The 25090-nt window shown below is 42.3% G+C and overlaps 1 protein-coding gene across 4 annotated transcripts in view; it reads right to left on the bottom strand.

Annotated features, from left to right (window-relative positions):
• The window catches only part of LOC101731425, a 64067-nt gene that overhangs the window by 34721 nt on the left and 4256 nt on the right, over positions 1 to 25090 (bottom strand). For 3 of the 4 annotated variants that reach the window (XM_031905348.1, XM_031905346.1, XM_031905344.1), the window contains exons 2-3: positions 20402 to 20500; positions 19774 to 19865 (exon numbers count right to left, since the gene is read on the bottom strand). In XM_031905348.1, the coding sequence (XP_031761208.1) occupies positions 19774 to 19851 (78 nt within the window). In that variant the 5' untranslated portion in view covers positions 19852 to 19865; positions 20402 to 20500. Of the gene's footprint in view, positions 1 to 19773; positions 19866 to 20401; positions 20505 to 25090 lie in introns of all 4 variants that reach the window. The other variant, XM_031905345.1, reaches the window with a different exon arrangement.

Here is a 25090-nt window from a genome sequence, read left to right on the forward strand (position 1 = left end):
GATCTCCTCTGTAACAGGCAAGTGGGAACACTTAAAAATCAGCCAATCTTCTCAGAATATTTTGGTTTCTGACAGCCTTTTCTTCTGTACTTGTCACGTGATGCAAAACACAGCAGAGCAGCGAACCCAAAGTATGCCACCACTCAGTAACTCTGCCCTGCATCTCCGGTGCTTATAGCTTCGGAGACAAATCAAATTAAGGAAACCGTTCTTTTAGGTAGACTCTCAATTGCAGCAACAACTCTAGGTGAATTATACCAAACTATAGAAAAAGGCTCATCCACAGGGTATTGGAGAATTACCCTTGTAAAATTGTGACTTCTCCCCACTGCTTCGTATGGGAGTTTAAATGGCCGCGCATGTGCGCTGCGAGGTGCTGGGGGGGGGGGGGGCGCTGACTGCATATTCTTCCATTCTAGTAAATAACTATTTAATGGATTAAAGGACATGTAAACCCCACACACAAAAATGTAATCAGTGAACAACCTCTTTGAAATATTTCAATACCTGCCACTCTGGTTGTCCAGAGGTTTATAGTAAGGCTGCAACATTCCCTTAATCACTTAGATTTCCTTCTCCTCCTGTAAACCACTCGCCCCCCTCCCTCAGGAATTTGCTTTAGCTGTTGGCTTGTGGGCATGCTCAGTTGTTCTAAGCTCAGATTACTAAACACGCCCCCCAGTCTAGCAGCCAGTAAAGAGATGGCATTGCTGGTTCCCATAAAAACCCAGCTCTAGCTGTCTGCTTCAGATTTTTTCTCCTAACCTCCTCTCTTTAGCTCAGCTTAACCATTACAGTGCTTAAACAAAGCAGAACTTTCATCAAAGACAGTTCTGGCTGTGTAATCTTGATGAAATGTATGCTGAATAAGGGTCTGTGTGTGTATGCTGTTTGCAGATTTAAATGTATCTGATTATGTATCAGAGGAAAAATGGCTACCGGGCGAAAGTTGCTATTTGCTTTAGGAAAATGTGATGGTACTGGCAAACGGAGGGGATATATGCAGTACAAATAATGCCATTTGGGTGGGGTAGACGTGCCCAACTGATATACATTGTAGGTAAATGTAGGCTTTACATGTCCTTTAATATACAGGAAAGGTGGCAACATTTTTCTATAGAGAGGAAAAATTGCCAGCAGTATAACACTTACAGACAAATTGTTTTAAAGGAGAGAGAAAGGTAAAAACTAAGTAAGCTTTATCAGAAAGGTAAATACAGCCATGAGCACTCACAGAAACGCTGCATTGAGTTCTCTGTCAAAAGATTTGTTATGTCTGTTTTCCTCTGCCAGAGACACGCAGCTCTCGCCTCTCCTGCTCCCCTCTCCCTCAAGAATGCTAAGAACTCACTCTCCCACCTTAGGAATGTGGACCTGAGCCAATCAGCAGGAAGCTGACTCATAGTCTTACAAACTGAGCATGTACACTGGTCTGGGTCTCAGGGCAGGAGCCAGGCATTATGGGAACTCTCTTTACACAGCTCAGCGTTTTTTCTTCCTGTTTGGCTTCTGATCATCTGAACGGAAGAAATATGGGGAGACTTTGGGGAGAACTGAAGGTATGCCTGCAGCTTGAGATTAAAGGTGGCCATACACGGACCGATTTTTTACTTACAAACGACCGATTCCGGAACGATCCGATGCTATCGTTAAGTTATCGTATAGTTGGTGGTGTACGAACGATCGTCGGCCCACTAAACGAGCCGACATTATCGTCCCCAAAATCGATCGGCCAGGTTTAAAAATTTTGGTCGTTTAACGATAAAATCTGCCAGTTGGTGTGAGTTTCAGACATTTGTCTTTCAACGATTGTTCTCTGCGCATGTCACGATTGCCAGCAACGACATCGATCGTACGTAGATGTACGATCGTAGGTATTTTACGATAATGATGCGACAAAATCTTTCCCGAATTATCGTTGCCCGTGGATGGCATATCGTATGGGAACTCGATCGCCATACGATCGTTTGTCGATATAATCGTTCATCGCACAACGAGCGAAATCGCCTCGTGTATGGCCACCTTAACTCTTTATTAGCCTTTCTTTCTCCTTTAAATGCTTTTCTCACAGCTTTAAAGAGGCAGTGCACCTTTAAACTAACTTTCCTTATGTTGTTATTCTAAGCAAATTTTCGGTTGCTATTAATTTCTTAAATGTAGGGATGCACTGAATCCAGGATTTGGTTTGGGATTTGGACTTTTTTAACAGGATTCAGCCGAATCCACGCTTCTGGCCGAACTGAATCCACATCTTTAAAATCATGTCACTTTTTTTCAACACTGTTGAACACAAGTTAAAGCGCGGTTCTCTTTGACCCTTTCTTATTCTAATCTGCATATTCAAATTAGGATTCAAAATTCAGACGAATCTTTCACAAAGGATTCGGCATTCATCCGAATCTGAAAATAGTGGATTCAGTGCATCCCTACTTAAATGTTATTATTTACCATCCTATTCTATCTCTTCCTAGCTTTCAAATAGGGGTCTATTCATCTACAGGTATGGGATCCGTTATCTGGAATCCTGTTCCAGAAAGTTCTGAATGACAGGAAGGCCATCTCTCATAGGGGCACATTTACTAAAGGGTGAATTGTCTTTTTCTGGCGAAAATCCACTAAAAAGACAATTCAATGAGCATTCACCTATTTATTAACAGGCACTTGCGACTTTTCACTAGCGAAGAAGTTCAGCGATAACGAAACTTTGCGCCTCTTCACCAAGCCAATTTTTACCCAGACGAAGAAGTACAAATTCGGTAATTTACTAAAGGGCGAAATTTTCTCTCTCCTCCTTCCCCATTTTGCTCAAATCCATTTCGCCAGCTTCTAGCTGGCAAAGTGATTAACTTAGATATGTAAAGTAACTGTATTGATTAAACTAAATCCTGCTTTCCCCCAAAAGCATCAAAACCCATGTGTTTTTTCTTATTTACAGTATTATTCTGTATATAAGTTGTTAATGTAAAACCTATTTTTCACCAAATGTTTTATACTCCTGTATTGTTACTGACTGTGCAGTTCATACATGCTGACTGGCAGCCTTCCACAAAGTTGTTTTTTTTTTTAATAAAATGATCAAATGAATGTAATTAAATAATATTCTCTTAACCTGTTAATTGTGGTTAAAGTCATTAACAAGTGTATACTGTTTGTCCAGGTATTAATGCACTCATTTCAACCCCTGTGTTGCAATTTGTTAGAAATAGCTTGTTAATGTTGTTGTTGAACTGTAACAATATTTTTTTTTTCCTGCATCTGACTTTGTTCTTACTACAGTTAGTCTTCCTTTTGGTTCCATGGACATTTAAAAAAAAAAAAAAAAATGTAGATACTTTCACCAAGTTCAGCAACATCATTAATAAATACACATATACAGTTAGGCCCCAAATATTTGGACAGAGACAAATTTTTTCTAATTTTGGTTCTGTACATCACCCCAATGATTTTTAAATGAAACAACTCAGATGCAGACTTTCAGCTTTAATTCAGTGGGGTGAACAAAACTATTGCATAAAAATGTGAGGCCACTAAAGCTTCGTTTTTAACACAATCCCTTCATTTTAAGGGCTCATAAGTAATTGGACCATTGACTCAAAGGCTATTTCATGGGCAAGTCCATCGTTATGTCATTATCAATTAAGCAGATAAAAGGCCTGGAGTTGATTTGAGGTGTGGTGCTTGCATGTGGAAGATTTTGCTGTGAACAGACAACATGCGGTCAAAGGAGCTCTCCATGCAGGTGAAAGAAGCCATCCTTAAGCTGCGAAAACGGAAATAACCCATCTGAGAAATTGCTATAATATTAGGAGTGGCAAAATCTACAGTTTGGTACATCCTGAGAAAGAAAGCAAGCACTGGTAAACCTAGCAATGCGAAAAGACCTGGATGTCCACGGAAAACAACAGTGGTGGACGATCATAGAATTATTTCCATGGTGAAGAGAAACCCCTTCACAACAGCCAACAAAGTGAACAACACTCTTCAGGGGGTAGGCGTATCGATATCCAAGTCTACCATAAAAAGAAGACTGCATGAAAGTAAATACAGAGGGTGCACTGCAAGGTGCAAGCCTCTCATAAGCCTCAAGAATAGAAAGGCTAGATTGGACTTTCCTAAAGAACATCTAAAAAAGCCAGCACAGTTCTGGAAAAACATTCTGAACCAAGATCAACCTATACCAGAATGATGGCAAAAAAAAAGTATGGAGAAGGCGTGGAACAGCTCATTATCCAAAGCATACCACATCATCTGTAAAACTCGGTGGAGGCAGTGTGATGGCTTGGGCGTCCATGGCTGCCAGTGGCACTGGGACACTAGTGTTTATTGATGATGTGACATAGGACAGAAGCAGTCGAATGAATTCTGAAATATTCTCAAATCTAGCTAAATGTAGTCAAATTGATTGATACAGATGGGCAATGACCCCAAACACACAGCCAAAGCAACCCAGGAGTTTATTAAAGCAAAGAAGTGGAACATTTTTGAATGGCCAAGTCAGTCACCTGATCTTAACCCAATTGAGCATGCATTTCGCTTGTTGAAGACTAAACTTCAGACAGAAAGGCCCACAAACAAGCAGCAACTGAAAGCCGCTGCAGTAATGGCCTGGTAGAGCATTAAAAGGAGGAAACCCAGCTTGTGATGTGTTCAAGACTTCAGGCTGTCATTGCCAGCAAAGGGTTTTCAACCAAGTATTAGAAATGAACATTTTATTTCCAGTTATTTAATTTGTCCAATTACTTTTGAGCCTTTTTGAGGGACTATGTTAAAAAAATGCTTTACTTGCCTCACATTTTTATGCAATCGTTTTGTTCGCCCCACTGAATTAAAGCTGAAAGTCTGCACTTCAACTGCATCTGAGTTGTTTTATTTAAAATTCATTGTGGTAATGTACAGAACAAAAATTTGAAAAAAGTTGTCTCTGTCCAAATATTTATGGACCTAACTGTATTTCCTGTATAGGCACTGATTTCAATTAACACTAGCTCACATACAGTGAGAAGCATAAGTATTTGAACACCCTGCAATTTTGCAAGTTCTCCCACTTAGAAATCATGGAGGGGTTTGAAATTCACATTGTAGGTGAGAGACAGCATTTAAAAAAAAAATCAGGAAATCACATTGTATGATTTTTAAAGAATTAATTTGTATTGCACTGCTGCATATAAGTATTTGAACACCTGGCAACCAGCAAGAATTCTGTCTTTCAAAGACCTGTTACTCTGCCTTTAAATAGTCCACCAATACTCCACTCATTAATCTGAATTAATAGCACCTGTCTGAGCTCTTTAAAGACACCTGTTTACCCCACAGTCAGTCAGACTCCAACTATTACCATGGGCAAGACCAAAGAACTGTCAAAAAACACTAGAGACAAAATTGTGGACCTCCACAAGGCTGGAAGGGCTACGGGGCAATTGCCAAGCAGCTTGGTGAAAATAGATCAACTGTGGGAGCAATTGTTAGAAAATCGAAGAGGCTAAAGACAACTGTCAGTCTCCTTAGAACTGGGGATCCATGCAAGATCTCGCCTCATGGGGTATCACTGATGATAAGAAAGGTGAGGAATCAGCCCAGAACTACAAGGGAGGAGCTGGTCAATGACACAAAGAGAGCTGGGACCACAGTTTCAAAGGTCACTCTCGGTAGAACACTTACGCCGTCATGGTTTCAAATCATGCATTGCATGGAAGGTTCCCCTGCTCAAGTCATCACATGTCCAGGCCCGTCTGAAGTTTGCCAATGACCATCTGGATGATCCAGAGGAGGCATGGGAGAAAGTCATGTGGTCAGATGAGACCAAAGTAGAACTTTTTGGTCTAAACTTCACTCGCCGTGTTTGAAGGAAAAATAAGGATGAGTTGCATCCCAAGAACACCATCCCTACTATGAAGCATGGGGGTGGTAACATCATGCTTTGGGCGTGATTTTCTGCGAAGGGGACAGGACGACTGCACTGTATTAAGGAGAGGAAGAATGGGGCCATGTATTGTGGGATTTTGAGCAACAACCTTCTTCCCTCAGTCAGAGCATTGAAGATGGGTCGTGGCTGGGTCCTCCAACATGACAATGACACGAAGCACACAGCCAGGATAACCAAGGAGTGGCTCCGTAAGAGGCATATCAAGGTTCTGGAGTGGCCTAGCCAGTCTCCAGACCTAAATCCAATAGAAAATCTTTGGAGGGAGCTGAAACTCTGTGTTGTTCAGCGACAGCCCCGAAACCGGACAGATCTAGAGAAGATCTGTGTGGAGGAGTGGGCCAAAATCCCTGTTGCGGTGTGTGCAAACCTGGTCAAGAACTACAGGAAATGTTTGACCTCTGTAATTGCAAACAAAGGCTTCTGTACTGCATATTAACACTGATTTTCTCAGGTGTTCAAATACTTATGTGCAGCAGTGCAATACAAATAAATTCTTTAAAAATCATACATCATGTGATTTCCTGAATTTTTTTTTTAATGCTGTCTCTCACAGTGGGAATGCACCTACAATGTGAAAAGTGGGAGAACTTGCAAAATCGCAGGGTGTTAAAATTCTCATGTTCCTCACTGTCTGCTAGCAAATTTTCGCTGAAAGTTAGTGCTGCTAGAGAAAATTCGCTAGAGAAAAGTATGTGTAAGCTTTCCAAGGCGAAGATTCACTTCTTAGCAAATGTGCCCCATAGACTCTATTCTATACAAATAATTAAAATGTTTAAAAATGATTTCCCTTTTTGGTGTAATAAAAAAAAAAACAAGTATCTTGTACCTGATCCTAACTAAGATATGAATAATTTATGTTGGAGGAAAAACAATCCTATAAGGAGAGAGAGAGATCAAGAAAGACATTGCCCTTGGAATATCAACTCATAAGCGATTATGAGTTTCGTGCAATAATGCTGATATTTAATTTAATGATACAGGTATCGGACCCCTTATCTGGAAACCCATTATCCAGAAAGTTCCGAATTATGGAAAGGCCATCTCCCATAGACTCCATTTTAACCAAATAATTGACATTTTTAAAAATGATTTCCTTTTTCTCTGGAATAATAAAACACTACCTTGTACTTGATCCCAACTAAGATATAATTAATCCTTATTAGAGCAAAATCAATACTATTGGGTTTAATTACTCTTTAAATAATTTTTTTAGTAGACTTTAGGAGATCTGAATTACAGAAAGACCCTTTACAAAAAAAAAACAGGTCCTGAGCATTCTGGATAATGGGTCACATAACTGTACAAAATAGCTTGCCCCAATTGTGCAAAGTGCCTAATGCCCACTAGTGATTAAACACTCTGTAGCATTAAATAACTATTGTTAATTAGTATTAAAGGACACGTAAAGCCTACATTTGCCTACAATGTATATCAGTTGGGCATATCTCCCCCACCCAAATAGCATCATTTGTACGGAATATATCCCCTCCGTTTGCCAGCACCATCACATTTTCCTAAAGCAAATAGCTGCTTTTACGGGTGGCCATTTTTCCTCTGATACATAATGAGTTATGTTTAAATCTGCAAACAGCATAAACACAAAGACCCTTATTCAGCATACATTTCAACAAGAATGCAGGCTCACACAGGCAGAACTGTCTGATAAAAGTTCTGCTTTGTTTGAGCTGAGCTCAGGAGAGAAAGGGGAAAAAAATTGAAGCAGACAGCTAGAGCTGAGTTTCTATGGGAATCAGCAATGCCATCTCTTCATTGGCTGCTAGACTGGAGGGCGTGTTTAGTAATCTGAGCTTAGAACAACTGGGCATGCCCACAAGCCAGAAGTCAAAGCAAATTCCTGAGGGAGGGGGAAGAGAAGGAAATCTGAGTGATTAAGGGGATGCTGCAGCCTTACTATTAACCTCTGGAGAACAAGAGTGGCAGGTATTGAAAGATTTGTGTGTGGGGTTTTAATTGCAATTTAATTGCAATTTAATTGCAATTTAAATTCATTTACTTAATTCATTAATGATAGCGCTTATGCTGCAATACTTAAAAATCAACCGACAATAATTCAGTAAGTGAGGACTTGCTTAATTGATCACAAATCCATAATCATTTGTTGCCAATTGTCCCCAGAGGTACTATCTTGTCATTTGGCTATTTAATCCCTGGGACCCCACAAGATGGAGAAGTCGGGTTGCCAAGGATTTTAACTAACTAACTTGCCTAAAAAAACACAAATCCAAGGCCCATTAGATTTAAAAATAGACAAGATACAAAAGAGACTAAAAATACATCGACGTAACTGATTTGAACCAGCCACTCCCTATAAAAATGTATCCTACTGTTTGGTATAGAATTAAGTGATCATTAATAATCACTGCTAAAAACTGTTCAGTATAGATTGTTCTAAAATCAATCACTAATATCTATGATGCACATTTCGTATAAAGCTTTCTCAAGGCTGTGATATAATTAAAGTGCGCATGGGTTTTTAAAGTTTCCAGGTTTCATGTCATATAAATCTCATGAGATGTTATTATGTGCCTACACGTCACAGGGATCATGAATGCAACATGCACGAGCAAGCGACACAGGATCACCCTGCAGCGCCTTCCCTCCCCTGTCACTGGGTTAGTATTTTCTCTGCACATTTTTACGTCACTCCCTAGATTCCCATGCACGATTATTTTCAAAATTTTTTTTTTATACAATCCTAATCTATGAAAACAATTAATGATATGTATATAGTACATTTATTTACAGAAACTTTCATATATGACTTATTAAAGAATTTTTTAACTTACATAATTTCAATTTATTCAGTCTCAAACCACAGAATTAATAGTCCTCAAGAACAATTTTAAAAAGCTAGGTGCGAAGTTGAGGGCGAGGACTTCCAAGGTAATTTTCTCAGAGATATTACCTGTGCCACGAGCAACATTAAGAAGGCAGCGGGAGCTTAGGGAGATTAATGCGTGGCTGAGAGATTGGTGCAGGGAGGAGGGCTTTGGGTTTCTCCAGAACTGGGCTGATTTCTCAATCGGCTACAAGCTCTTTGCCAGGGATGGGCTGCACCTCAATGATGATGGGGCAGCTGCTTTGGGGGAAAAGATGGCTAGCGGGTTGGAGGAGATTTTAAACTAGGAGTGGGGGGGGGAGGGTGCAGTGGGAAATTCTGTGGTAGACAGGATAGATGAGGTAGTGGGCATAGTAAGGGAAAATGGGGGAGGAGACTTGCTTCGGGATACTGATAATGGCAGGGAGGCCCATAAGTTGTTTACACGTCATTCTCACGCCGGAACCAGTATTAAATGTATGTTTACCAATGCAAGGAGTCTGACTGGTAAAATGGGAGAGCTGGAGGTACTGGCGTTGGAGCGAAAATATGATGTGATTGGAGTTGCTGAAACTTGGTTGAATGAGTCTCATGACTGGGCAGTTAATATTGGGGGGTATACATTGTTTTGGAGGGACAGGGGCAATAGAAAAGGAGGAGGAGTGTGTCTGTTCATTAAGCAGGAATTAAATATTAAGGAGGAAGTGATGGGGGTAACAGAGGGAGCTGAATCCTTATGGGTTGAGCTTCTCACAGATAGTAAAGAATCTACCAAACTAATTGTAGGGGTATGCTATAGACCCCCTAATGTAAGCGAAGAGGAGGAGGCCCAGCTCCTGTTGCAAATAGAAAAGGCAGCTAGTTTGGGGCAAGTGATAATAATGGGGGATTTTAATTACCCCGATATTGACTGGGGCAATAGTACTGCCAGGACAGTAAATGGGAACAAGTTTATAAACTTGCTGCATGACAACTTTATGTCACAAGTTGTTGAGGAGCCAACCAGGAACCATGCTATACTAGATCTAGTGATCTCTAATGACCCAGAACGTATAGCAAATGTGCAAGTGGTTGAACCCCTGGGTAATAGTGACCATAATGTTATTTCATTTGATGTTTGGTGCAGGAAACAAATTTACACGGGGGCAACAAAGACACTGAATTTTAGGAAGGCAAATTTTAGCTCCTTAAGGGCAGCGCTTCAGGGCATAGATTGGGGCATTATGTTTTCTGATAAAAACACAGAGCAGAAATGGTTGTCATTTAAAATGATATTAAATCATTACTGTTCTCAATTCATTCCATTAATAAGAAAAAGTAGAAGTGTTAAGAATCTGTCACGGTCGGCACCCTAAACCAGAACAGATGCCAAGTTCCCTTGTCTCGGCTCGGCTTCACCAGTATTGTGACCGCCTTTGGCTTCGGGAGGAGCCCTCAGCTACTCAGATGCCACCTGGACTTAACGAGGGGGACAAGGCAGGAGTTCTGGCAAGCAAAGGGGCACGACTGTAGATAAAGTCAGTTAGGCCGAAGATCACGGTACAAAATAGGGTTAAACAAGGTCGTCGTCAGGCAGGCTAGGTCGGGGCGGGCAGTAATCGAGGATAGTCAGACAGGCAAGGGTCAAACTGGATAATCAATACAGCAGGATGAGACGAAATCGAAGTCGAAGTACAAGCCGAGGTCAGATATGGATAATCAGAATAGTCAGGAGCAAGCCGGGTCAAAAACACAGGAAGGCAACAAGCAGGATACAGGAACGAAATACACAAGGCTCAGAAAGGCACCAGGAATGAATTCCTATCACGGGCAATCAATCTAATACAAATGGCCCTTTAAATATTTTGAATTTCGCGCCTTTGCGCGCTGACGTCATGACGTCAGCGCGCATGCGCCTTTAAGACGCGGAAGTGCGCGCGCGCGCGCACCTAGGAAGGAGCCGGCACAGGGAGCAGACGGCGCGGCGGGCGTCCCCGCCGATGGCAGCGCGGCGGGCGTCCCCGCCGTGCCGGTAAGGCACTTCTCCTTACATTACCCCCCTCTCTAGGGGGGGCCACTGGACCCCCAGGCTTCTCAGGAAACTTTAAATGGAATTGTTTCCTGAGGCGATCAGCCTTGATGTCATCAACTGAGACCCAAGAGTTCTCCTCAGGACCGAAGCCTCTCCACCTAGTAAGATATTGAAGTTTACCTCTCACACGGCGGGAGTCGAGGAACTCCTGGATCTCATACTCAGGCTGACCTTCAATCAACACCGGGGGAGGAACAGACTGATGGCGAGTGTTAGCAGCAGGTTTAAGGAGAGAAACATGAAAAGTATTAGAAATTCTGAAATTAGGAGGTAACTGAAGACGGACAGAAGATGGGTTAATTATTGAAATGATGGGATATGGACCAATAAACCTGGGACCCAGTTTGGGAGAGGGAATCTTTAACTTAATATTCCTGGTTGATAACCACACTAAATCCCCCACCTTGTACTGGGGAGCCTCCCTACGGGATTTGTCAGCAGCTTTTTTCTGGGCTAGGGAAGCTGCAGATAGTGAATCATGAACTAGCGACCAGACTTCAGAAAATCTTAAGACAGAGGAATTGGCAGAGGGTACAGGGGAATTAGAGCCAGAAAAAGAAAATGCTTTGGGGTGTAACCCATAAACGACAAAGAAAGGAGACCTCCCTGAGGAGGAATGGGTAGCATTATTGTATGCAAATTCTGCCCAGGGAAGCAGTTCAGACCATGTGGACTGGTTATCGGATACATAGCACCTGAGATACTGTTCAAGGGACTGGTTCACCCTTTCAGTTTGACCGTTAGTTTGGGGGTGATAGGCAGAGGAAAAAGATAATTCCGTCCCAACCAAAGTACAGAAAGCACGCCAAAATTTAGAAACAAATTGAACCCCCCTGTCAGAAACAATATTTTCAGGAAATCCATGAAACTTGAAAATATGCATAATAAATAAATCAGCCAGGGTCTTAGCAGAAGGGAGATGTGGAAGAGGAATAAAATGAGCCATTTTACTGAACCTATCAACCACCACCCAAATCACTGTTTTACCCTGAGAAGAGGGCAACTCTACAACAAAATCCATGGAAATGTGAGACCATGGTTTCTCTGGGATGGGTAAGGGATTTAACAGACCCTGGGACCGATGATGAGATGACTTAGACCTTTGGCAGACTGAACAGGAACTGACAAAAGTTTTAACATCCTGTTTGAAGGAGGGCCACCAAACATGTCGGGACAATAAACAAATGGTTTTTGCAATACCTGGATGACCCGCCACCCTAGAATCATGAGCCTCTCTTAATACTTGCTCCCTAAGTACCTCAGGAACAAACCATTTACCAGATGGGGTTTCAGCAGGAGCAGAAGACTGTAAAGGGGACAATAAGGAAGAGAGGTCAGACCTCAAGGTTGCAACAATTATTTCCCTGGGAATGATAGGAGTGCACTCACTAGAGTCGGAGGAAACTGAGTCGAAACTCCTAGAGAGTGCATCCGCCTTGGTATTCTTTGAACCGGGCTTAAAAGTTAAAGAAAAATTGAACCTTGAAAAGAATAAAGCCCACCTGGCTTGCCTTGGATTCAGGCGCTTAGCGGATTCAATATAAAGTAAATTCTTATGGTCGGTATAGACCGTAACTAGATGTTTAGCCCCCTCTAAAAGATGGCGCCATTCCTCGAAAGCCAATTTCACGGCCAGCAATTCCCTGTTCCCTATGTCGTAATTAATCTCTGCAGGTGAAAACTTTCTAGAGAAAAAGGCACAGGGATGCATCTTGTTGGTTATCGGGTGTCTTTGAGACAGGACTGCCCCAGCTCCTACCTCAGAGGAATCTACCTCTACAATGAAAGGGAGAGCGGAATCGGGAGGTCTAAGGATAGGGGCAGAACTAAACTCTTTTTTGAGGGTTTCAAACGCTTGTACAGCCTCAGGAGGCCATATACTGGGATCAGCGCCCTTTTTAGTTAAATTCGTGATGGGAGCTACAATTAGAGAAAAATTCTTAATAAATTGACGATAATAATTGGCAAAACCAAGAAACCTTTGTATAGCGCGTAACGAAAAGGGTTGGGCCCAATCTAGGACAGCTCTCACTTTACCTGGATCCATCTCTAGACCCTTGCCGGAAATAATAAAACCCAAAAACTGAACAGTAGAAACTTCAAAGGTACATTTCTCTAGTTTTGCATACAGATTATTCTCCCTTAGCCTTTTTAAGACCTCACACACATGTTTACGATGTTCATTTAGATTAGAAGAGAAAATAAGAATATCGTCGAGGTAGACCACTACGAATACCCCCAGTAGGTCACGAAAGATGTCGTTGACAAATTCTTGAAAAACTGCGGGGGCGTTACAGAGCCCAAAGGACATTACTAAATACTCGTAGTGGCCGTCCCTGGTGTTAAAAGCAGTTTTCCACTCGTCCCCCTCTCTAATGCGGATGAGATTGTATGCACCTCTAAGATCAAGCTTGGTATAGATCTTGGCTGTTTTAACCTGGTCAAATAACTCAGAAATTAGAGGGAGAGGATAGCGATTTTTAATAGTGACTTTGTTTAAGCCCCTGTAATCTATACAAGGACGGAGACCCCCATCCTTCTTACCCACAAAGAAAAACCCAGCACCTGCAGGAGAATTAGAAGGCCGGATAAAACCTCTTTCAAGGTTTTCCTGGATATATTCCTTCATGGATTGGGACTCAGGTAGGGAAAGAGGGTATGTACGACCACGAGGGGGAGAGGAACCTGGAACCAGATCAATGGGACAGTCATACTGTCTGTGTGGGGGTAAGGTCTCGGCCGCCTTTTTGGAAAAGACATCGGCATAAGCCGAATAGGCTGCAGGTAACCCCTCAAGTGAGGTGGCTGCTATAGTTGAGGGAATACAGATACCCCTACAACAAGAACCCCATTGAGAAACCTCCCCAGTAACCCAATTAATCTGGGGGTTATGAACCTGGAGCCAGGGTAAACCCAAAATGAGTGGAGAAGAGGCACCTTCAATAAGAAAAAGGACTATCTCTTCAACATGGAAATCGTTCACACATAAGGATAAAGATATAGTTTTCTTATTTACTACACCAGACCCTAAAGGTCTTTTGTCCACCGTTAATAACCTCATGGGAACACTGAGAGGGACTACAGGAATGCCATGTTTAGCAGCAAATCTGGCCTCAATAAAGTTACCCTCTGCCCCAGAGTCCACGAAAGCGGACAAGTTAACGGAGCCCGTAGGCCAGGACAGTTTGACCGGTAGCTGAACCTTGGAGGCAAATTGGGGAGAGGAAACGCCTGCACCCAAATGAAGCTCCCCTTCTTCATTTAGGCTTGGGCGTTTCCCGGCCTCTTGGTGCATTGTTTGAGAAAGTGACCCTTGTCCCCACAATATAAACATAACCCAAGGGTCCGCCTGCGTGTCTTTTCCTCAGGAGAGAGATGGAATAGGCCTAGTTGCATAGGCTCCTCCTGAGGTGGAGACACCGGGGAAGCCGAAGACTTAACATTGGTCACTAAGTCAGGCCTCATATAAGTAACCCCAGAAAAATTAGTATGACCCCTTTCACTCCTTCTTTCCCTTTGTCTCCTATCAATCTGGATGGCTAGGGACATGAGATCATCCAGACTGGACGACAAGGGGTAATTCACCTGGCTATCTTTAATAGAGTCGGATAGCCCGATACGGAACTGACTGCGCAGGGCTGCATCGTTCCACTCAGTTTCTCCTGCCCACCGGCGGAACTCTGTGCAATACACCTCTGCATCCCGTCTCCCTTGGCGCAGTTTACGAATCGCCGAATCGGCAGATGATGCACGATCCGGGTCATCATAAAGGATTGCCATGGAATGAAAGAATACATCAAGGGAAAAGCGGGCTGGATCAGAGGGAGGCAGCCTAAGGGCCCAAACTTGGGGATCTCCCAGAAGAAGGGTCATAACAAATCTTACTTTCTCCTCACCAGAAGGGAATGAATGAGGGAAAAAGCTAAGATATAATTTACACGCCTCTTTGAAGACGAAAAACTTTGACCTGTCCCCAGAGAATTTCTCGGGAAATGCAATCTTAGGCTCCTGGGGCCTATAGGTGTTACCTCCCATAGCAGATGCCCCCACAGAAGGGGAAGAACTAGGAACAGGTTGCTGCTGCGAAGATTGCGTAGTCTCCAGCTGGCGGGTTAGATTGTGGAAACCCTGCAGGAGATAATTCTGCTTTTGCTCCTGATCCTCCAAGCGCTGTAGCAGGGCAGTAAGAAGCGCTTCAGTGGTAGCAGATGTAGTGGGAGGAGCAGCAGCGGACTCAACGTGATCTTGGTCCTCCATGGCCCGTGATAATGTCACGGTCGGCACCCTAAACCAGAACAGATGCCAAGTTCCCTTGTCTCGGCTCGGCTTCACCAGTATTGTGACCGCCTTTGGCTTCGGGAGGAGCCCTCAGCTACTCAGATGCCACCTGGACTTAACGAGGGGGACAAGGCAGGAGTTCTGGCAAGCAAAGGGGCACGACTGTAGATAAAGTCAGTTAGGCCGAAGATCACGGTACAAAATAGGGTTAAACAAGGTCGTCGTCAGGCAGGCTAGGTCGGGGCGGGCAGTAATCGAGGATAGTCAGACAGGCAAGGGTCAAACCGGATAATCAATACAGCAGGATGAGACGAAATCGAAGTCGAAGTACAAGCCGAGGTCAGATATGGATAATCAGAATAGTCAGGAGCAAGCCGGGTCAAAAACACAGGAAGGCAACAAGCAGGATACAGGAACGAAATACACAAGGCTCAGAAAGGCACCAGGAATGAATTCCTATCACGGGCAATCAATCTAATACAAATGGCCCTTTAAATATTTTGAATTTCGCGCCTTTGCGCGCTGACGTCATGACGTCAGCGCGCATGCGCCTTTAAGACGCGGAAGTGCGCGCGCGCGCGCACCTAGGAAGGAGCCGGCACAGGGAGCAGACGGCGCGGCGGGCGTCCCTGCCGATGGCAGCGCGGCGGGCGTCCCCGCCGTGCCGGTAAGGCACTTCTCCTTACAGAATCACCCTATGTGGCTTACCTCTGAGGTAAAGAAGTTAATAGGGAGAAAAAGGAAAGCTTTTAAGAAATATAAGTCAGAGGGGACAGTAGCTGCGTTTAGTGAATATAAACACTGTAACAAGTGTTGTAAAACAGCAATCCGGAAGGCAAAGATAGAAAATGAGGAGCGCATTGCGGCCGAGGCCAAGACTAACCCCAAAAAGTTTTTTTAAGTATATTAATAGTAAAAAGATGCGGGTTGAGGGTGTGGCCCCATTGAGTTATAATAACAATATGGTTACAGCGGATACAGAAAAGGCAGATGTGCTTAACCAGTTCTTTTCTTCTGTGTATACAGTAGAGGAGCCAGTGGGCCAAGTCTTACCCAATAGCTGCACTGTTGCCTCAGCTCCAACTACACAGTGGTTGGCACAGGATATGGTGCTTAAAGGGTTACACACGATAAATGTAAACAAGGCACCTGGGCCAGATGGAATACACCCTCGGGTACTGAGAGAGCTAGGGGCAGAATTACAGTGGCCCTTGTTTCTGATATTCTCAGACTCTCTTTCATCAGGTATGGTACCTAGGGATTGGAAGAAGGCGAATGTCATTCCCATATTTAAAAAGGGAGTAAGATCTCAGCCTGGCAATTATAGGCCTGTAAGTTTGACATCCGTGGTGGGCAAGTTATTTGAAGGCTTGTTAAGGGATCACATTCAAAATTATGTAGTGGAGAATGGCATTATGAGCAGTAATCAGCATGGCTTTATGAAGGACAGGTCATGTCAGACCAATTTAATTGCTTTTTATGATGAGGTAAGTAAGAAGCTGGACAGTGGGGATGCAGTAGATATAATCTATTTGGATTTTGCCAAAGCATTTGATACCGTTCCCCACAAACGACTGCTTTCTAAGCTAAGGTCTATTGGTCTTAGTGAGGTCGTTTGCACATGGATAGAAAACTGGCTACAGGATCGGGTACGAGGGTGGTTGTTAATGGTACATTCTCTACTTGGAATAAGGTCCTCAGTGAGGTCCCTCAGGGTTCTGTACTGGGTCCACTTTTGTTTAATTTGTTCATAAATGACTTGGGGGAGGGTATTATGAGTAATGTATCAGTGTTTGCAGATGACACAAAACTCTGCAGACCAGTCAATTCTATCCAGGATGTGACATCCCTGCAGCAGGATGTTGACCAACTGGCAATCTGGGCAGCTAAGTGGCAGATGAGATTTAATGTGGATAAATGTAAGGTCATGCACCTGGGATGTAAAAATATGCAAGCCCCGTATACCCTTAATGGGACTGCACTAGGCAAATCCATAATGGAGAAGGACCTTGGAGTCCTTGTAGATCATAAACTTGGCTGTAGCAAGCAATGCCAGGCAGCAGCTGCAAGGGCAAACAAGGTTTTGAGCTGTATTAAAAGGGGTATAGATTCACGGGAGGAGGGGGTTATTCTTCCCCTTTACAGAGCGCTGGTAAGGCCCCATCTAGAATATGCTGTTCATTTTTGGTCTCCAGTGCTCAAACGGGACATTATTGAGTTAGAGAGGGTCCAGAGAAGGGCAACTAAGCTGGTAAAGGGTATGGAAAGTCTCAGTTATGAAGAAAGACTGGCCAAGTTGGGTCTGTTTACACTGGAGAAGAGGCGCTTAAGAGGTGACATAACTAAGTATAAATATATAAAGGGATCATATAATAACCTTTCTAATGTTTTATTTACCAGTAGGTCCTTCCAACGGACACGAGGGCACCCACTGCGTTTAGAAGAAGGGAGGTTCCATTTAAACATTCGGAAAGGATTTTTTACAGTGAGAGCTGTGAAGTTGTGGAATTCCCTCCCCTAATCAGTCGTGCTGGCTGATACATTATATAACTTTAAGAAGGGGCTGGATGGATTCTTAGCAAGTGAGGGAATACAGGGTTATGGGAGATAGCTCTTAGTACTAGTTGATCCAGGGACTGGTCCGATTGCCACCTTTTTTCAATTTTTTCCCCTCTGCGGCAAATTAGAGAGGCTTCAGATGGGGTTTTTTGCCTTCCTCTGGATCAACTAGTAGTTAGGCAGGTTATATATAGGCATTATGGTTGAACTTGATGGACGTATGTCTTTTTTCAACCCAACTTACTATGTTACTATGTACTATATGTACATACTTTACAGAACCAAAATATATATACATATTGTATATATAGAACACAAAGGGTTATAAGTTATACTTAAGTTTAAGTTATACTTAAACTTATACTTCCCTTTGTGTTCTATATATACAATATTTATATATATTTTGGTTCTGTAAAGTATGTACATATATTAATTCTGTAGTGTACAGTTTGTACATATCATCTTGGTTAATATAAGAGGTTGTCATACCAACCAAGTCTTGTGAGTAATTGGATCCTCCCGACTGTTTGGTTAGTTATACGCAAGGCGGGGCAGTGAAAATGTGCAGAGAAAATACTGCCCCAGCGACAGGGGAAGGGGGGGGGGGGGGGGCGGTGGCACCAGTTGATCCTGTGTCTCACATTGCTTGCTCGTGCATGTCGCATTCATGGATGTATTTTTCTTTCTCTTTTGTATCTTGTCTATTTTCAAATCTAAGGGGCCTTGGATTTGTGGTTTTTAAGGCAAGTTAGTTTTCCAGTTGAAATAGGGAAGGTAAATTACAATACCACAATCCTTGGCAACCTGACTTCTCCATCTTGTGGGGTCCCAGGGATCAGATGACAAGATAGTAGCTCTCACTTCTCCACTCTCCATATGTTTCACATTTCTCAGTCTTAACTGAATAATCTATAGGATTGATTTATAATAACGTTTCTCTTTTTAAAAAATTGGTAACAATTGATTCTAGAGTAGCGGCACTTTTTAATAACCAATTATGGATTGTTATTTGATCAGAAAGGTTTATGTATATACAGCCATAAGTACTCACAGAAATGCTGCACTGACTTCTCTGTCAAAAGATTTGTTGTGTCTGTAACTCCTGTGCCAGAGACACGCAGCTCTCTACTCTCTCCTGCTCCCCCCCTCCCTCATGAATGCTAAGAACTCACTCCCCCCCTTAGGAATGTGGATCTGAGCCAATCGTATGCCTGCAGCTTGAGATTAACTCTTTATTAGCCTTTCCTTCTCCTTTAATTACTAGTGGGCATTAGGCACTTTGCACAACTGGGGCAAGCCATTTTGTATCATTAAAGGAGAAGGAAAGGCTAAGTCACTCGGGGGTGCCAAAATGTTAGGCACCCTCAAGTGACTTTAATCGCTTACCTTGTACCCTGAGATGGTGCCCCTGTTAGAAGAGAACCACACCAGCCCGGGGTACCTGCAGCGAGAGCTTCCTCTTCTTCGTTCGTGCTTCGCACGAAGAAAGTCGGCTTTTCACTCTAATGCGCATGCACCGGCCCAGGGATTTTGCCGGCAGAAGACATATGAAAGAAGGAAGTACTCGCTGCAGGTACCCCGGGCTGGTGCGGTTTTCTCCTAACAGGGGCACCACCCCGAGGTAAAAGGTAAGCGATTAAAGTCACTTGAGGGTGCCTAACATTTTGGCACCCCCAAGTGACTTAGCCTTTCCTTCTTCTTTAAATGAAACATCAGCATTATTGCACAAATCTTATAATCAATTATGAGTTAGACACTAAGCACTTGGAATCAAGTGAATTATTGAAAAACTTCACAGGGGTCAAGCTTACTCTTTCCTATTTTTCGTGGTGGAAATATTAAGGTGTAAGCATATTTCACTTCTTCTAAAATTGCCAACTTCCATAGAGTAAAGGCATAGATAGACGTATTCAAGAAATTATGACATCAGGGCGTCCTTTGTCTATTAAGACACAACAATAGGCAAAACATGAATGTAATATTAAATTAAAACACATAACATACACAGTTTGTTTTGTGTATAATGTACACCACCTAGATCTTGCAAAGCAAATAAAAAAAATTATTTAGAAAAATCATTAAAATAAGTATTAATGTTCAAACTTTTTTCTGCAGCTGTAAATTCTTATTCTTTTTTGGAACATTCTTCTTTTGATTACTCGGGTCTATTTTCTTCTTCATAATGTAAAAGTGAACTGCAGAAAAAAAAATTGTTTTAGAATTTTAAAATTTATAATGAAATTTAAAAAAAAAAACTATAGAACTAACATCCTATAAACAGTGTTATTAACTGTAAAAATGTGTTCTGTGTCCTTAACAATGAATGCAAACTGAGCTGCAAAAAAACCTCTTGCACTCCCTTTCCAGCAAAACTTAATGACACCCAAGAAGTGGGGCATTCCAGGAAACACCCAAATGCCACCCACCCAACTTCTGGTGCAAACCTAAGTACAAAGCTCAAGAAAGTTGTCCCTATTATCTGCAGTTTTAGCCATGTTTTGTAAAAAAAAAAAAAAGTCTTCCCTCCCCTCTGATTTACCCTATAATTCCCTAGCCATATAACCACTTGTATTTCACAACAAAACTCACAATGACATGCATGTCTTAACACAGCTTTGAGCCAAGGATTGTTGTTTTGTTTCCTGACTAACTAACCTAGACGTCACACATCTCATGTTGCGAGACTGTGATGTCACACCACCGTATATAAGCACATTTATGCCCCGCATACCTGCTTTTGTAGCTTGGAAGGTGCGGCTAATAGCCCAGTAACTGCCACTGGAGTCTGCTCCCAATAATTTGTCAAAAGTCGTGTTTTCTTCTTACAGTACTTGCTCATGGTAGGGAAGAAAGAGATAATGTTTTATTTTCCTGGTTGTTACTAAAAGTAATCAAAATTTTCAAAGTAGTCAATAGTTTTATGTCTCTGCTAAGTGTTTCAACAGGGAGCTTAAAACATTTTTTTACTGACTTAATCTCTGATGTTAGCAGAGCCTGTTATCCAATTGTGTCCAAAAACAAAGAAGGTTGTAACAAAGGGCCACAATTTTCACAATTTCACATGTCAAATTGACTGAAAGTTCTCTTTCACTCTTTGTTTTTTTAACTATGAAGCCAGTATCTACCTTTTCAGTTACAGAGCAAAACGTTCCTGGGCCAAAAAGAGCATCAATGAAGATCAGCAGGGGTTATCTATGTTTCTGTTATAGACTGTAATAGTAATTCTGTCCATTGTTTTATGTGAAGGCAATATTTTTAAGGACACATTATGGGCTAGTTTAGTCTAGTTTTTTCATTTCACAATGGGGTCCTAGTCTATTTATATCACTAATTTCTGCCTTACAATGTCACTGAGGATTTCTTAAAGTGATTATTCACCTTTAAAATTAGCTTTTAGTATGACACAGACATTGATATTCTGAGACAATCTGCAGTTGATTTTAATTTTTTAAGTTATTTAACTTTTTGTTCCACAGCTCTCCAGTTTGGAATTGCAGCAACTATCTGGCTGATAGGTTCTTGTTTGCCTTACCATATCAAGCAGTAGTTTGAATGAGATGAGACAGTGCTGTCAAATTTCTGTGGTACAGAGGGCCAGAATTGCTCTGACCTATGTGGTGGAGGGCTGATAATTTAAGATGGTTTTAACCACTCCCTTTTTTTAACCATATCTACTTTAAACCACACCCATGTTATCCAAGAACTTTTAAAGTGGACCTGTCACCCAGACATAAAAAGCTGTAAAATAAAAGCCCTTTTCAAATTAAACATGTAACCCAAAATCATTTTTTATTTACACATCTATACCCATTATGTAAGTATTTAAAAGTCCCAGCTGTCAATCATGCCTTAGGCATAGAGGTGGGGCAGACAGTTACTTTCACTTTCAATTCAGAATTTCTTAGATGTCACTGCACTCCTCACATTCCCCCCTCCCTCCTTACCATCTAATTTTCTAACAAGTGCATGGATATGGGTATCAGGCCCCCCATACTCGCACATAAATAAGATTTTGGTAGGATGCACAGCTTGCCTTAATAACAAAATGGAGCCTGCCTGTTTTCTGCAATGGTGAATTCCAGTGCTGAAGGAAATAAATTTAAAAAAATTTATATAGTGTAATTGAAGTTTATTTTGCTTGACAAACACAATAGAAAACAATTTGTAATTATATCTTAGGGTGACAGGGCCCCTTTAAAACCATATCAGCATTACTGCTGGCAGCAATACTAAAAATTTGGTGCTCGCTGAAGGCATTTTACCCATCACTCATATGTTAAAAAAAGTTCAAGAAATTATATTCAGACAAATCCTTAAATCCCCCGCGGATAGCACAGCTACCCCAAGTACACACAGGCAGTAGGGCAGGCAGAGTATGGCACACACAGGAAGGCATACCTCCCAAAATACACAAACAATTCGACAGTCCTCCGGGCCGTCCAATTGTTTAGTGTGTGGACTCTGTATTATGCCCTTTTTCTATTTTTTTGTCAAAGTTAAAGCAGATTAAAGACATTCCACATGATTCACTACTGGTGACTTTTGATGTGGAGAGCATCTACACCTCCATTCTACATGATGGGGGTGTGAAGGCTGTTTGCGTCAAATTAGACTGGGATGCAAGTATGACTGGTTCCCAAAAGAAATTTGTTCTGCAAAGTTTGGAGTTGGTCCTCTATAATAACTATTTCATTATATGCAGATTAGGGGGGGTGGCAATGTGGTCCAGTCCTATGTGAACACTTTCATTGAAAATAGATGAATATATTTGAACCAGTTGTTTCAACAATATTGTGTAGCATGGCTATGCTTTAGCGATGATGTGTTCGCAATTTGGATGGTTGTGGCTTGGACCTTAGAAGCCTATCATTCAGAAAAACTCAGCATTGCCCTATCTAAATTTTACATTACATGTTCCGTTTCTTGATACCACTGTGATAAAGGTGGGTGGAGTTTTAACGAATTTGGAAGAATTTATGTTAAAAGCCTTTATTGAATATCACATGGCTTGGATCTACAACAATGCAACATTTCAGGCTAGTACTTGGCCATTTATCAAGCTACTGATTCACAAGTGGTCAAAAAGCTTTATACAGTCTCACAAAGTGACATCTTGTGGTGTAATAGCTGTATTACAGAATAAATAGATTAAAATAAAAACAAGTTTTATTACTGGACCTACTTCCTTCACCATCTGTATGACAGAGGACATCAGACCCAGCACTGACATATACATTTTCACCGACACCCTGGACTGGCTCCCCAGGAACTGCACCTGTTCCATTATCTTTTGGACTTTCAAGTGGAAGGCAGACTAAATTTCTAACGTTTTGAGATGTGCTCCCAGGAACACCAAGCTCTGTGTTGGAGAAAGGCAACTTTTCTGCCAATTTATGACCCAGCCGAACCGCTGCAGTCTGCATATGGTTTTGTCCATGTTCCTGACTGCCACTGCTTCTGTCCCTGCCACCAGTAGAATATCGTTTAAGTAGTGGTAGACCACAATTCCCTCCTCTCTTAGGATTGCTACAATTGTCAACAACACCTTGGAGAAGGTTCTGGGCGAAGTGGACAGACCAAAGGGCAGGCATGTGAACTGTATGTGATGCTGCCCCACTGCAAACTGTAGCAACTCCAGTCCTCCAGAAGCATATTAATGAGCTGGAGAGAGTGCAGAGACGTGCAACTAAAAGGGAGGGATTATTTAAGCTATGAGGTTAGACTGTCGAGGTTTGGGTTGTTTTCTCTGGAAAAGAGGCACTTGCGAGGGGACATGATAACTCTGTATAAGTACATTAGAGGGGATTATAGGTAGATAGGGGGTGTTGTTTTTTCCCATAAAAACGCACCAGAAGCCACCCCTTTAGATTAGAGGAACGGAGCTTCTATTTGAAGCAGTGTAGGTGGTTTTTCACAGTGAGGGCAGTGAAGTTGTGGAATGCCCTTTCTAGTGATGTGGTAATGGCAGATTCTGTTAATGCCTTTAAAAGGGGCCTGGATGAGTTCGTGAACAAGCATAATATCCAAGGCTATTGTGATACTAATATCTACAGTTAGTATTAGTAGTTGTATATATAGTTTATGTATGTGAGTGTATAGATTGGTAAATATAGGTTGTGTGTGCTGGTTTACTTGGAAGGGTTGAACTTGATGGACTCTGGTCTTTTTTCAACCCTATGTAACTATGTAACTTCCTCTCTGCTTCGTGCACGGAGACATGGAAATAAGCATTTTTCAAACCGAGGTTTATTAACCATGCTTTTGAAAGAACTGCGAGGACTATGGAAGCCAAGGACTCCATCTTGAACTGTCTGCAATGAATAAACTGGTTCAATGGTCTGAGATCCAGAACCGGTCTGAAGGCTCATGAGGACTTCCACACCAGAAAGAGTTTTCAGTAAAACCCGCACTTCCTGGATGAGTGAGGAACTTTCTCCACTGCTCCTGATTCTCTGAGTGCATCTACATAGTCCTGAAAAATTACTTCTGCTTGAGGATTTTTTGGAGGTACAGATTTTAGAAAAACATTCCTTCTGGGTCTTTTCTGGAATTCAAGCCGATACCCTTCTCAGATATCCCCTAAGACCCAGGAATCTCTCACTGCTGAGGCCCAGACTCTATGGAAAAGCTGCAATCTTGCGCCTGTCTTCAAAGTCTGGACCAGCTGAACTTCATTGTGATTTTCCTGAGGTTGGATTGAAAGCAGAGCTCTTTCTGCCTGTCTGTCTTCCTTCACCCGGTCTTGATCTCCAGTTTGATTGTCTGGCATATGACTTCTTGGACCCGGAAAACTTTGAGCTCAGAAAGGACCGGATAGTCTGTAGACCTCTGAATCTTGTACCTCTTCTCCCGGGGCAAAAAGACACTTTTACCCCCTTCTTAATTATAGAATCCATCTTCTCCCCAAATAGCATCTCACCCTTGAAGGCTAACTGGCAAAGATTAGACTTGGAAGAAGAATCAGCCATCCATGGCTTCAGCCACAATGCTCACCTCAAGGCCACCGACAGGGCCATGGACCTCGCAGACAACTTAACCAAATCCAACAAAGCATCTGCAATAAACTCAGCCACCAGCTTCATCTCAGAGAGCATCTCCTTCAGATTAGAGATCTCAACATTTGACGTAATCGCATTCTCCAAATTATCCAGCCAAACCTTCATAGCTCTGGATGTTGAAGTTGGAGCAACTGCCGGTCTGCAGGCTGCCCCAGCTGCCACACACAACTGCTTTAGATTAAATTCCAAATGTTTCTCCATTGGATCTTTAAATGCTGCAGTGTCATCCACAGGAAGAGTAGAGTAGTCTTCTTCGCTAATCAAACTACCGCAGCATCCACCTTCGGAGGGCTGTCCCACATTTTGGAGAACGCCTCCTACACTGGATATCTCTTTGCAAATTTTCTTTGTATCAACACCTT

Source organism: Xenopus tropicalis, chromosome 7 (genome assembly GCF_000004195.4).
Source record: "Xenopus tropicalis strain Nigerian chromosome 7, UCB_Xtro_10.0, whole genome shotgun sequence".
Taxonomy (NCBI): domain Eukaryota; kingdom Metazoa; phylum Chordata; class Amphibia; order Anura; family Pipidae; genus Xenopus; species Xenopus tropicalis.